Source organism: Rhagoletis zephyria, unplaced genomic scaffold (assembly GCF_001687245.7).
Source record: "Rhagoletis zephyria isolate East Lansing unplaced genomic scaffold, Rhagoletis_zephyria_1.1 Rzeph_scaffold_01129, whole genome shotgun sequence".
Taxonomy (NCBI): domain Eukaryota; kingdom Metazoa; phylum Arthropoda; class Insecta; order Diptera; family Tephritidae; genus Rhagoletis; species Rhagoletis zephyria.
The window spans coordinates 26,495-41,656 of NW_016158213.1; the positions used below are offsets into that span (position 1 = coordinate 26,495).

Consider the following 15,162-nt stretch of genomic DNA (forward strand, 5'->3'; position numbering starts at 1 on the left):
TTTCTAACTGGCTGCCGAGATAAGTCGATCTTCCACTCAGCAGTCGATACACTTCAGGTAGCAACCGAAAACCCGTTTGGAAGCGAGCAAAAGTGAGAAAGCAAACCGCCTCAATGGGTTGTCGCTAGGTCTGGGACCTGCCACGTAAAAAAATTACCAATGGTAAGACCAGAAACACCTCTGATCTATGGACCAATTGCAGAAGGACTTGTCTGCAGTCGGAGTGAAAAACTAGCACAACTTCGCAAAGAGGCAATTTGCGAATTTTTTTTGGTCTCGACCCAAGCCGACGAACGGTTGTAGAGCCAAATAAGAAAAGAGATGGAAGAAGATTACTTAAAGATCTTAATCTTATTAAAAATATTCAGCTAATGAATCATTTCCAATTTTTATAACTAAGTATTTAGGTAAACACTACTAAAATATTCAACGCTATAAAAATTAAACCTTAAGCATCCGTAAATGGACTGTACGCCAATTGACGATCATTAAAATGTCATAAATTGACGGGAAGAAGTATAAAGAAGGCAAACAAAAAATAAGAAAGGAAGAGAAAATTAAATTTGCGACCAAGCGGTGTTGGTAAAAAGTATGTATCTTAAAAAGCATGGCTTTCGTTTAACTCATTGAATTCGCCACACCTTTTCACCACCATAGGAAAAAAATGAAAAATAAATAAACACTCAAATTTAAGAAACTTAAGATATTAAGGTTAAAAAGCAAAAAAAAAGAAATACCAAATATTTCGCAAGAATTATGAGTCTTAAAGTATAAAAGGAAAAAAACCGATGAAGATACAACATAAACGGGCAGGTAAGGTAGGTACAGTTGTCCACAAAATAAAAGCAGTGCGATATTTTGAACAGTTTTGGCTATTTGTCTTTTGTTTATTATTTCTTTTTATAAAAGTCTAGCTGGCTATGCAACAAACATCATATAAATTCAGATTTCAAATTTTGTACAAAATTTATAAAAAATCTTAAAATTTTCACCAAAACTTCAAACTTTTAAATCAGAAACTTTAGAAAAAATTTTGGTAGCAGTTTTGTAGCCCATTTACTTCTAGTATAATAAAGTGCAAATTTCAAGTTGCTAATTTGATTTTTGAGAATTTGTTTGGTTCAAGGTGTTTCACGATTTTTTCCATACAAAATATGTTCGACAATTTTCTTTTATATGGAAGACACTGCCAGCAAAAAAAAATGCCAAAAATCAACGGGATCAACTGTTCAAAATATCGCACTCCTTTTATTTTGTGGACAACTGTAGGTATCCGCATAAGAAACTGAAACGATTTTATTATCTGCTTTTAAAATGTGCCAATATCTTCGCTTCTTTATTTACTTATTCGCCAGTGCGTATATGCTTTCCATCGCAAACATGCAAAAACTAAAAAAAAAGTAAATTTACTTCATAAAGCATTCAACTCAGCGTTGAGTACGCGTGAATGAGGTAAATGAATGGAGAGATGAAATATTTTTGCTACTTAAAAGTTTTTTATTTCTTCTCGTCTTTTTCTTTAGCCGAGCAGAGCGTTGACATTTAAGCCACAATGTTGCCAAATTGTGCGCACATAAAATAGAACCCACACACAAGTCAATAAAAAGCAGAATTGATGAAATGAAAGGCACGAAAAGCCAAAAGTAAGAAGTTTCGTGTATGCATAAGAAGAAAGCGTTTACGATATCCATTACGCATGCGCAGCACTCTGCAGAGATTTGGAATGATAAGAGAAAGGCCCAAATAAAGCTGAAGTATGGAGTGTGACAACGAGGAAGTGAGCGCTACGCATATGATGCTTCGAAGTGTAAAAAAATGTTTTCTTTTTTCTTTGAGCACACTGCGGCATACTAATGAATAGAACTGGGATACCGAGCAACACAGCACAGTTAGAGAAAAATTTTGAATTTACATTAGACTTCGAATGTAGTTCTCGAATCGAAAATCGGGATAGAGAACTATATTAGAATTCGATTAGAGAATGATTAAGATACTTGACATTAGAAACTAAGTAAGAGTTCAAGGATAGAATACGATGAGATATCTAACCTCTTTCTCGATAGAGAGAACTAAGTCCTCTTTTTGTAGAGAAGGCTGTAATTTGTTGTTTTGTGGTTTGTTGGGTAGATAAAGTGATAATGGCGGGTACCATTCGAGCTGAACTGAAAGAGCATCAGCCAGATATTTAACATGCTACAGCTTCAATAAATTTGAATTGGTATTTAGTTTATTTGCTGAATGACAAGCGGTTGGTTATTGATCCGAAAAATGTCTTTATTTTAGGTACAAATGTAGGTCAATTAGATGAAGGCGTGATCCTTTGAATTACCACTTCCACTCACTTGTTAAACAAGCAATCTCCATTTTGAACCCATTTATATAGAAAACAACTCAGTGGAAAACTCCTGTGCTAAGTAAGACGAACAGACTAACGGCCAATTCTAGCAACTGTCTTTCACCTCACTACAGTCTTTCTCTATTCTGGCTCTTTACTGTCTTTCGAAAGACTAATTGAAAGATCTGCTAAGGAGTAGGTCTTAGCGTTATGCTGTTCGCCTTTTAAGTTTTTTTAATTAAAGTAAATTTAAAAAACATACATATTTCTCTTTTTAAACAATCAAAAGTAATAAATGAAAGAAATTTAAATAAAAAAAACTAAACAAATAAAATTAAAGCAAAAATAAATAAATGGTTTTAATAATTAAATGAAAATCAAATGAAATTTGTTTCTTCTAAATTGATTAAAAAGAAAAAAATTTATTAAAAAAACAACGAAAAAAAGGTCCACCGCTCGAGACTCCAATTCGTGATCTTTCGAACGGCACGCCTAAGCTCTGCTCACTCGGCCATTATGACTGTTGGAGCGACGCGAGCTTAATGACATACAAGTGCTTTCTCTTAAAATAGCTTTTCACCACCAATGGTGAATGAGAGAGCTTTTTTTCTAAGACTTTTGTGCTAGAATAACCAAATTCTTTCTAACTATCTTGCCATCTGTCCAACAACAAAACATTTCACTTTTTTATATGTACTAAAATTTCATGAGCTATAAAACTGCATATACCGAAAAAAAAATTTTAAAATTCAGATTAAAAAGTATATATAAGTATAGATAAAGTTTCAAATTTTGATTTAAATGGTATTGTTATAGTATGAATGATATTTTTTTGTCAATGTTATTGTGGCTTACTAACATTTTATTTTTAATCTTTTTATTGAGATTTGTACCACGATTGTTAAGTAGGAAAAATTGAAAAAGCAACAAAGTCTGAGCGGTAGAAGTTATAGCAGCTATTTCGGAGATCACCACATCTCCTCTTCAGACGTCTTTTTTTTTTAGACTTCAGCAGGGATCAAACCTGCGTAATCGATGTTCAAAGTCAGAAGCGTTAACCACTGGGCGATGTATATATATTTTTATTAAAAAAAAAAAAAAATTTTTTTTTGCTTTGAACACATTGTGAACATTTAAAATAAAACAACATGTGAACGCTTGTTTGAGTAACTGTATATCGAAACACACAAAGGGGGCCCAGAAGGAGCAGCGTGTTCCAATTGTATGCAGACTTCAGTATATATATAGTTTTCTAATCTCATTCGCCAGACGTGGGAGTATATCAAAAGTGAATAGCTGCAGAGAAACTTCAATAAATGATGGGCTATAAATAAGGTTCAAAGCACATAAATCATTTTCTGCTCGCCAACGCACGAAAGATGAACGATCTACATTTCTACACTTTGTATTATTTTTTCTTATTAAAAGAAAGCCAAATTATTATTTGCTTTCGTTTGATGCGAAATAATGTCCGCTTTAATACCACACTGACGGAATATGATTAAATTAAATTACTAGATGACTATAAAATTTAAATAAAAAATTGTATAGCATAAAAATTAAAATGCAATTAAAAAGGCAAGAAATTAAATGTTAACAACATGAGCAAACCAGTCTAAATTAATTATGTATTTCATGCGTTGAATTTCAATTATTTCGGGCCCAATTGGACAAGAAAAATAAATAAAAAATGAACTTAATTACAAATTCAAAACATACATGCTGATATTGAGAACCAGCTTTGAAGCCGGCAAAACAAAATGTATGTACATAAATACAATATTTGAAAATAAAAGTTAAAAATCAGCAAATGCTCTTCAATTATGTGAGAATGGATATGTATGTATGCGGATTTTGAATACGTTTATGTATGTGTGCACGTACATTAGGGTGGTAAAAACTTTTTATTTTTCAGCCACCCACCAGAACTGGAGAATATCAAAATTTTATATTTTTTCTTAATTCGGCTAATGTTTAATCGTACGGTCGGGGCTTTGAGTTTTTCTCGACATCTCATATGGCGAAAATAAATTTTTTCGCATAATTGCAATAAAATCCTTAAAATAGATCGATTAAAAATATTCTAGAAAAAAATTCTAAAAACATGATTTCCCGTGTATTTGGAGACCCTAATGTACATACATACAACCATAATGAATGACCTCACCTGCGCGGTTGCGCATAAGATACAAGTTTTCAATTGAGCCGCCGAGTATGCGCTTAGTTATTCATATAAATATGTATGTATGTATGTATACAGGTATGCGCATGAAATAATCTATCCACATATTTATAGCTTGTAAGTGCGCATTGTTGCTTAATTACTACTATACTTATTGTGTATATAGTGTTGTTGTTGCTTGCGTCAAATAGCATGCAATTTTTCTTTGCATTGAAGGTTGTTTGCAAACAATGAGCTGACTTTTGACTTTGCATAAAATTTGTTAGCTGCCAATTTAATTGGAAATATTATGAATTCACGGTAAGGTAAGGTATTTTTGCGCTACTAACCTTAAACTTGCAAAACAATGCGCTCATTTCGCAATGGTAGCCGAATTAAAATAAATGAATTTGTTGGAAGGCGTGACAAAAATGCCAAAATGATCTGAAAAATTTTTCGGACATTTGGTAAACAAAGGTACTCGTATAACGGAATAAGGTCAGTTAAGGTTATGGTGTTGGCATTGGTTATCAGGTAATAACTCACTGAAGTAGGCGTGTCACATTGCAACTATCGTTTGTAGTTCAGTTTATATACAAACTAGAGAGGAAGGTGCAATCCGGCATTATGATCTAATAACATTCATGAATATAGGTTGAAGGTGTAGGAAGGGATCTGAGATGGGGCTTGGGTAAACGATCCAGATCGTGAAACTTCCCCTGCGATTTCTGTCTGCAGAAGGAGAGAGAGTGACCAGGGGACAGCCACCAACACTGGGTGGGAAAATCTGCATACCTATATGGTATCGCGCCACGGCTCGACGAACGAAGAACAAAGAGTTTATTAAGGCCAAACGTTAGGCTTCCCACAGGAAGACTAACGGGACACTGGACAATTGGCCATATGGCCGCTGGGTTCGAAGCCCCGCAAAACGATTTCTGTAGAAGTTGCAGAGATGAGGCGGAGACAGAATCTGTGCAGCACTTCCTTTGCGAGTGTCCAGCACTCGGAGGAAAACGCCTCAAGCTTCTTGGGGACCATTTATTCGCAAAGCTCTAAGCTCCACTGGACAGTCCGCTAGGATTCGCCAGAGAATCAAAATGGTTCCATGACATGTACGGATAGGCATGGGGTAACACCTCCTGGGCATCGCAATTGGCCTTCGTGGCCGCCGAGTGAACTTTCTAAGAGCTGCCCGTTTAACCTAACCTAATCTATAGGTTGAAGCTTGCTTCTCTATGGCGAAGACAGTATAATGTTATCCTGATTTATAATTTTTTTAAATTTTAAAGGGAATTTCTATTTTTGCAGTTACATACATACATATAACTGAGACAGCGGTACTGAGCAGAGAGTAAGAAAACATTTATTTATCCGAATTGGATTAATCAGCTTGTTCGATTAATTGATTAATCGCAAATCCCTAGTACTTGTAAAAACCAATAAATTACTTTTTCAACATATCTTCATAGACAATCTTTACAATTCCGTACGAAACTCTTTTGAGATCCCCAATACACGGTTTTACTGCAGAGTAGCTTTTTTCGATTTTGGTATCTGACATTAATAGGTCTGTTCTGGACATTTCCGAAAATTTTGTAATTTTAGTTACATTGCATTTAAAAACGGACAGAACTTTAATTACCGCAATAACAGATTATTTCTTTTCCATGGTATTGTGTATATGTAGTTCAACAAGCGACTATAAGCTATTCACACTTATTATATAAGAAAACGACTTGAAAATACGGCGGATAATCGATAGTCGACTAACAGTCGTCAATCGCAATAGGGGTGGTAGACTCGTTATATCGAAGATTTTGATTGTATTCTCCATTTATGCCGATTCTACAGGCCTAAATGGCATGAGTTTGTAAAAAAATGTGCTATTAAAGAGAATGTGAGTGCACAAACGGATACTGAACGACAGGCGGGACAATGTGAGGTTGTAGGGGAGAAGATTTCGGGCACTTAAGACCTTGGAGGGGTCAATAATAGCAACAGTCTTCAGATGTGGTGAGGCATTAAACAGATGAATAGGGCGAAAATGTTGGGACGTAAGTGTTATGCCCCTATCGTGACAGACCAAGTCAGGAAAGTGTGTCCGCGTTGGGAAACCGGCCTGGCATCTCGTGTGGCTTCTACCTTCATATGATATGTTATTTATTTTTTGTCTTATTTAAGCACTATTAGACCTGGGCCTACAGCTTTTATAAGACTTGTCCTATTAATTTTATTTTGGCGTTGAATTTTAATTGACGTTTAAAGAACTAGATAAATGTTACATTTTAACTTGACCATGCCTACCTATTGTAAGCAAAGTGGCTGCATACCTTGACAAGTTAATAGTTAAACCGGATCACTTATTAATCATCTCATATTTGCCAACAATGCTCAAGACAAGTGGCAAAAAACTAATGAACAATTCAAGTAATTTTGCTCACAATTACAAACCACTTGAAACCAGCTTTGCGAATGAAGCAAAAAGTTAGGTATATAGATAGTGTTAATGTTAAAGCTAGAAATCCAGTTGTCGGAATATGACCACAAAAATTACAATAACTTAATTGACTATTCAAGTGATTACAGCTGCTATTATTTTTAATTTGTTTAAGACAAACCAAAAAACTTAACATTTCTGTATATATGCATGTAAGGGGGCAATTACGGAGCTAAGGCTTAGAAAACTTATGCATACATACATATGTATGTATATATGTATATTTTATTCATACATATGTATATAAGTACAATTAGCTCGTGCATGTATGAATGTACATTAGGGCGGATAATTTTTTTTACTATGCGAGTATTAATAGCATACATGTAATTCTAGCATACATGTAATTTGCGCCCTTTGGTAGAAGTTTTTAAGTATAGAAATGGATTCCTCATACCAAAAAACCGCTTCTAGCATGTTTTGTAAAAAATTTAAGCACTTAACGACAGTACAGCAAAATGCTAAAAAACCCATTTTCGCAATTTGCCAAACTTCAAATTGATTTTGGAACCATGGTGTCTTCGGAAAATTTTCTTAGAGCTGCATGTAGCACGGAGTATACGCGCATAGTCGAAAAAATATTCTATACAAATTGACCCGTGCTAATNAATCTCCGTGCTATACGCGCATAGTCGAAAAAATATTCTATACAAATTGACCCGTGCTAATGTACATACATATCGATGGCTGAGTGGAAGATCGACCTATCTCGGCTGCCAGTTCGAAAACGCTCTATCTCAAAAAACTTTCCAAGAACGCCCTTTTTCAGAATTTTATTGAAAAACACCCTATCTCAAAATTCGGTTCAAAAACGCCCTATCTCACTTCAAAATGTATTGAAAATATGCTGAGATAGGGTGAAATAGGGCGTTCTAGAAAAGTTTTTTGAGATAGAATGTTTTCGAACTGGCTGCCGAGATAGGTCGATCTTCCACTCAGCCATCGATATGCTTTTTATTCAGAATTTTTAGAAAAATTCTAGGTATAGCCCATTAATTCAAGTGGCTGAGAATTCGCGTTGATTTTTGAAATTTTTTTTTGCTGACGGTGTCACGCATTTTCTTCCAAATAAAGTATGATTGACAATTAGTTTTGTATGGAAGAAAATAATAACTAAAAATTCGCAATAAAATGTTTGTTGTTCTTGACTTTCATAGAAAAAAAAAAAAATAATAAACATTAAACAAACAAAAGAAAACTAGCCAAAACTGGTCAAAATGTGGTGTCCTTATTATTTTTGACGTGACTGTAAATTACTACATAGTTGTAAATGATTTTCCAAGGGAGTATATAATTACTTAATGTTGACGTGTGGAGAAACTGAGGTTTAAACAGTCATATGCTGTGTCATACATATCGCTATGGAACGAAAACTTGTTAGATTGAAAAACGTTATGTATGTATGTGCATCGCGCTTAATGAAATGGCTTTACATCCAACACAACTGTAAGCATATCTAAAGGCCAATAGCGCACAACAAGTGTGCAAACGAAATAAAAAAATCATAAATAAATAGAAACAGAAGATATATGATATGTATATCAACAACACTTTAAAACAAAAAGAGATAACTTTAAAAAACATCGACAATACTACGCCGCAAGTGTCTGAGTAAATTAGCGTTTGTAAGTAGATATGTATGTACATATGTATTAAAGGCAATAACTGCTAAATGGCGTTTTTTATGGTGATTGCAAAAACAGCAAAGAGAAAACGTAAAAAAGAATCAACAAAAAATAGAAAATAAACTGAAAGCAGTTACAGCAGTATGCACCAAACAAAAAAATACTCGGTAAGTTAAATGAAAACGTCAATGATAAACAAAAATAAGCACCGTTAATGCCGTTGGCTGGCTGACTGGCTGTGTAGGAAGGTGCATGCGAACAGTGGAATGTGAGCCCGTTCGTCACAAGTGTTGACATGGCATCCATTCGTTGCATTTATGTTGTACATACCGCGTTTTGCCGCGTCTGGCATAAAGCAAAAATTCACAAGCGCTGCTAGCAAGTAAATTTTCAACCAGCCGACAGGCGAGTGATTATTTATTATTTTAATATTAAGTGTTATATCGGCCGTTATCGTGTTATAGTTAAGCAAAATAAATAAATTAATCAGTAGCATTCTACAAACATCTGCATTTGCGCACCGAATGCATGTGGTGTCAACTATAGAAAATAACTCAATTGCGCACTAGCTGAAAGCTTGAACACTGCATTTTTTTTCTTCTTCGAATTGCAATGAAAGTCACGTAAGCACTGACTGTGCGAAAACACATGTGAACGATAGCTTGTAGGACTTTGTTTATAAACCTCGTATAGCAAAAAGTGAATAACACAAAAAAAAACGTTTTGTCGCTGTAACAACGATAATGTCGTATGAACCTGTTCGACGTCGCAGAACCCACACACGCAGACCTACCGCTAGTCATTCACTCAATTCATTTCGACTCGATTTTTGCAAGTCAAAAGCCGCTAGCTCGAAATATTTCATGCCGCTTAACATTCTTCAAGTTATCGGATGCATTGCATGCGTTCGTTTCACATTTGAGTGGGCTTTTGAAAAATATGCCAATTTTGGGAGCAGGTTCTTGATAGCCAGTTGCGGATTGGCATTTCTTACACTTTTGTGAGAAATAAAATAGGACTTTTGTGCATGTGGTTTTCCGATTGCTTTTGACATAAATTTTTAGAAAGCTGTTTGAGTTAGAGGCTCTATTGGTTTTTATGTATAGAAATTGACGGACCGCCTTGGAGACGATAAAAATACTTAATATAATAATTTGGCGCTTCCACTTTTTGCGAAGTGTTTGGCCGTGCCTATTCTCCAATTTGTGGTATGCGCCCTGATGTTATTTATTACACAAATGGGGAGACCTACAATTTTAAACTGCCTCCGAACGGCAAATGGTTTTACGAGAAGCTTTTTCAAGGCATAAGTACACTGCCGAAGGGCGACCGCTGTTGGAAAAAACGTTTTCCAATCTATACGTTGCTCGGACCAGGGTTCGAACCCAGGTCCTATGCAGTGCTAGTTCGCCCCTCTAACCACTCCGCCCCTGAGCAGATGGAACATCATAATGAGATTTTTGTTTCGAAAATAAATCTGGGCAAATCTTTATTTCTTTTATCTTAATTCTTATTGTGCCCAACTCGAACAATAGCAACAGCCTTAACTCCTAGATAGTATGTAGAGTAGTTAATGCCAATTGTAGATCTACTGATTAATATCGATCCTTAATCCTCGATAGTTAGCATCAATAATACATAGATTAGTAGCGGTCGCAGTTCCTCGATAGTATAGCGCTTAGTACCATCCCTAAATTGAAATCGAAGCTATATATAGTTAGCATATAACTCCAGCCTTGATTGCAGGGCCTGGGTTCAAACCCAGTTTCCGACTGACATAAAAAAATAAGATACAAATAAAACAAACTTTTTTTTATAATAGCGGTCGCCCCTCAGCAGGCAAATGCAAACCTCCGAGTGTATTATTCCAGCTTCTCATAAAAATACAATTGCCGTTAGAAACTGTAGGTCCCTCCCATTTGTGTGACCACTTCGATTGAACATTGTTTCCATTCCGTAATTGCATGTTTCTATTTTACACTTGCTTTGGTGATAACTCAATTTATTAAAACACTTTGTAGTAGTAAACTCAAAGCTCATTGATCTCAAAAGCGCACTGACCTCATTCTGTCAAGGCATTCGTAGTTTTATTTGTTTAATTACTCGCTAGTATATTGACTGCTATTATTATTTTGTGCTTGATAACATAGTGAGTGATATCGATAGCATCGACTTAATAATAATGCAGCTATATCATTAGTTTAATACAATTTATAAAGTATTTCCTCGATAGTGTAGTGGTTAGTATGCACGCCATTTTCAAACAAGCATATCTTATACACATTTTCAGCTACAAATCAAATTTATAAACCACTTTGACTATTTCACTACTCCCTTTGTCTAAAATGAAAAAAAGAAAAATGTTTATTCTGGAAATAGGTGAGAATGAATAAATTGCTGTCACTTGTGCTGAAAGCTGATAATTAATAGACCCTTCATTCCATTTGCTACCCAGACACTGGTCAAAATAAATAACGTGCAAAACTCATTGCCACCCACATAATTGAAAACAGGTTTTAAGAATTGAAATTTAATCTGCTTTGCATTCTCACATCGTGCAATTTACAATCATATTTACAGCTTGGCTTTTCAGCGTATTGTATTGCTGTGTTGATTTATCTACGTGGTTTCCAATTAAATCATTTGCCATTTTTAATACGCTCCATTCACATGCTCATAAAATCCAGCGACTGGTTGATCCACCACAAACACCTACACAAAAATGTGGAAAGTGTGATAAGTAAACAAAAAAATATTGCTGTGAGCACTCCAACCGCACCCCCTCATTGTATTTGCCCGCTTCTTTTTGTCTACTTACATGGTACATAGTAAATAAATATAAATGTATGTTTGTAGTTGCTACAAACTGGACTTACCGGCACAAAGTGTGGCAAGTTATCCAATACTTGCAACTTATCGATACGCTGTTTTATGCGCTCACGATGATGTGGATTTTTTATGCCAATCGCCGTCAAATCTTCGGGGGTCATTCGTGCAATGGTCGGTAAATCGTAACCGGCCGCTATAAACAATTGTGCATACTCCTCATACTTCATCTCCAGCAGCCAATCGATAATAAGTTCATCGTTACGCTGCCGATCGACGCTACCGATCGAACACGAACTCACCGAGCTGCAACGTGGCGATGAGAGTGCACCGCCCGCACTGCCACGTATCGATGCACCAGACACCCCAGTCAAATACGATGAGGCACGACCCGAATCCAAGCTAGCGGTGGAGTGTCGCGAACCAGAACCAGCTGAACCCGATGACGAACCGGGTGAATCGCGACCTGGTGATTGTGTCAGATCGATGCCCTGATCTTCTTGCAGCGCCAACTGTTGATGATAGTAGACGGCCGCTTTGTGTGTGAGCGGTTCGCGCAGGGTGGCGCAAAACACAGGCGGGGGACATGGCACTATTGTGGGTGGACAACCGCTGAGGAGCGGATTAGTTGCGGTGGATAAAAGTGTTGCGCCAGTTGCGGCTGCTTGATTAGCCGTTTGTTGTTTGCCAGCTGTAGCAGCACCGGCTGAGGATGCCGATGATTGTGATGTGCCTGACGTTGACATAGCTGTGGCGTATTCGCTTATTTCATCTACGAAACAAAAAGAGAAATTGTAAACAATGTATGTCTGTAAATAATGCGAAATTGGCACAATATGTAACACATGTAGATGTGTATACATTTTATTTTCACGCAAATGTGTCATGCATACCTTTCATGCGCAATGCTACCGATGGCTCACGTGGCAAATTGAAACCGCCCTCCTCCAAAGATGGTGACGATACCATGCTACTCATTATGATGCCATCATCCAGCTGCTTACCAGCTGCGCTCGAAATGCTGCCACCTAAGCGGTACAATGGTATTTGCTGTTGTTGTGGTGCTGGATCTCCGGGCAGCGCAGGTGGTGGTACCTTTTTAGCTTGTGCGTGTGGCTTCAATGATCGATGCATTGCAACAATAACAACAACGACAATTTACGGCGCACGGCTGAAACCAGCTGGTAGCTAAAGTGCGTACGCGCGTAAATTGCAGTGGATTCTATGGAGAGAAAAAATAAAGGAAGTGAAGTTAATAGAGTCGCAGATGTTTGTTGATTTTTAATTGTACATGTACATATTTGAATATGGACATTTTTGATAGCATTAAAAACATCTGTTAAAAAAAGATATTTTCGTAGTGTAAAAGAAATAAAATATTGCATTGTTATTGGTATTGCTCTATTTCTAAAGTAAGGCACTTGGTGATCCTACGGATGTACAGGCATTATAGTAATATATCCAATAATAATTTTATATATCCGAACTTAAATCACATGATCGCTTTGGTCAGCTAAAGATCAATAGAGCTCCGTATCACCATTGGCGTTTAACCATCGCGGGGGACATGTGTAGGTGCATACATAGATGAATCGATTAAGGATTAAGGGTAGGCGATAACGCCGTCGTGATGCCTTAGAGCTAAATCTACCATGCAATATTCTCTCGGAAATACCCAGGGTTGTGTACTCTGCGCTCCAAGATGATCGATATGGCTTTATACGCCCAGATTGTTGCATGGACGTACTTGGCGGTAAAAGGACTTTTTTCTACGTACTAGAAATTTAATGGTGTGTTCTTTATGGAAAAGGTATCTAATCTAAAGTTGAAGCTTACACGATAGGGTGAGGATAATGCAGTATTTTAACTGATAGCCAGGCATCAAGAAAATCCCTGAAGAAAATGCCGCTGCCTTCGAAAGTGGTTTTTGATCTTTCATCGGTAAAACAGGTACATTTCGCACTTATTTGATAGACTTACTTACAAGTAAGTTCGTCGGCGCCTTCTAGACTGACCGCTATGTAACCATTGAAACACAATGCCGGCGAACGTTCGCTGTAAAAACTAAAACACACTGATGTATATGAGAACGCGCACAACCAAAGCAAACGACGAAGTTCGCTCGACGACTATTCGCGACGATAGATTTATTTCTATCGCCGTGGTCAGCGGCAACGGAAAAAAAAGACCATGGTGACCATACCTTAAAAGGTATCGTAATTTTTGTTTAAAACTAAAATAATATACCTTATATTTTTCTTTCAGAGACTAATTTCGCAAAACGTATGTTTGATAGTAAAAGACATTTAGAGCTTAAAGGGTGAACACACCAAAATTGCGACACTTTGGGAAGCTTATAACTTACCCAAAAAGATTTCAATATTTTCAAATTTAAATACCATAAGTTGACCATGACCTTAGTTGGACGTAGAAGAAATTTCATTTGAATTTGATTCCTAGTTGAGTTAAAAATGGCAACCGACTTAGAAACGAGACAAACCATTTTGCACGAGTTTATAAATGATCCGGCCTTAAGTACACGTAAAATTGCTAAAAATTAAAGATTGCACTATTCGACAGTTTTTAGGGTTTTAATCGGTACAAATAAGACCTGGCAGTTACGAGAAAACCAGGGAGCGGGTGTTAGCATGGTCAAAGTGATAAAAACAGTTCTCGGAAGGTCCTCAGTGCGTTTTCGCGAGATCCGAAGATTTTGTCGCGTTATGTTGCAAAATCCGTACGGAGATCGCAGTTTTTCGTACAAAAGGTAAAGCGGAAAGCTTCAATGAGATGTTCTACAGGTCAAACAGCGCCAGACCGAGGCGCAAAGTAGAATGTTACAGCGAAATCCCGAATTCGGAAGTTGTATGAATTCTAAATTAAAAAATACAACTGCATTGTTATCGACTACGAAACCTACTGCTTTAAAAATTCAAAATATATTGCAGGTCAAGATTTTTATACTGCTGCAAGTCGTCAAGATGCCCCTGAAAGTTGTAAGCTGAAAATTAAATCCAAATTTCCAAAAAACCACATGGTTTTGCAAGCTATCTGTTCCTGTGGCCGTAAGAGCAGCCCTTTTGCCCATCCGGGACAATGAATGATCAAGTTTATCGGGATGAGTGGCTCAAAAGGCGTATTCTGTCATTTATCAACAGATAAGGAGTAGGCCACTGTTCTAGGCGGACATGGCAAGCTGCCACTATGCCAAGGACACATTGCCGTGGTATAATGCAAATAACATCAATTTTGTACCTCACGACTGCAATCCACCCAATAGCCCAGAGCTACGTCCTATTGGGGAATATTCGTCAATGGTCAAAGGAATCTTGAAGAAAACAGGTGAAACAGTAAAAAATATTGAAGAGTGCAAAACAAAGTAGTTGTGGGCATCGCGTAAAGTCGATGATGCAGTCGTGCAGAACATGATGGCGCGTGTGCGATGAAAATACCGATCACTTGCATATGGAGCAAATATTAACTAATATTTTAACATTTAAATAACATCTAAACTTCCAAGTTATATAATACAAAAAAAAAATAATTTCAAGGCCTTCTAGTTTGTTTCTGGTAGTAATTTCTAAGTGTCGCAGTTTTGGTATGTTCACCCTTTATTCTTGAAGGTATTCCCCTATTCCTTCTTTAAATATGGTCACTTTATCATTTGACAGCCTTCTGAATTAAATAACACTCTATATGTGAATTAGCTGGACGA

At 36.7% G+C, this 15,162-nt stretch overlaps 1 protein-coding gene across 7 annotated transcripts in view; it reads right to left on the reverse strand.

Moving 5' to 3' along the window:
- ckn (CRK like proto-oncogene, adaptor protein) overlaps positions 1-15,162 on the reverse strand; it is a 66,378-nt gene that overhangs the window by 16,546 nt on the left and 34,670 nt on the right. For all 7 annotated transcript variants that reach the window (XM_017616015.1, XM_017616014.1, XM_017616020.1 and 4 more), the window contains 2 exons: positions 12,341-12,669; positions 11,498-12,219 (listed from right to left, as the gene is read on the reverse strand). In XM_017616015.1, coding sequence (XP_017471504.1) covers positions 11,498-12,219; positions 12,341-12,581 — 963 coding nt within the window. In that variant the 5' untranslated portion in view covers positions 12,582-12,669. The remainder of the gene's footprint in view (positions 1-11,497; positions 12,220-12,340; positions 12,670-15,162) is intronic.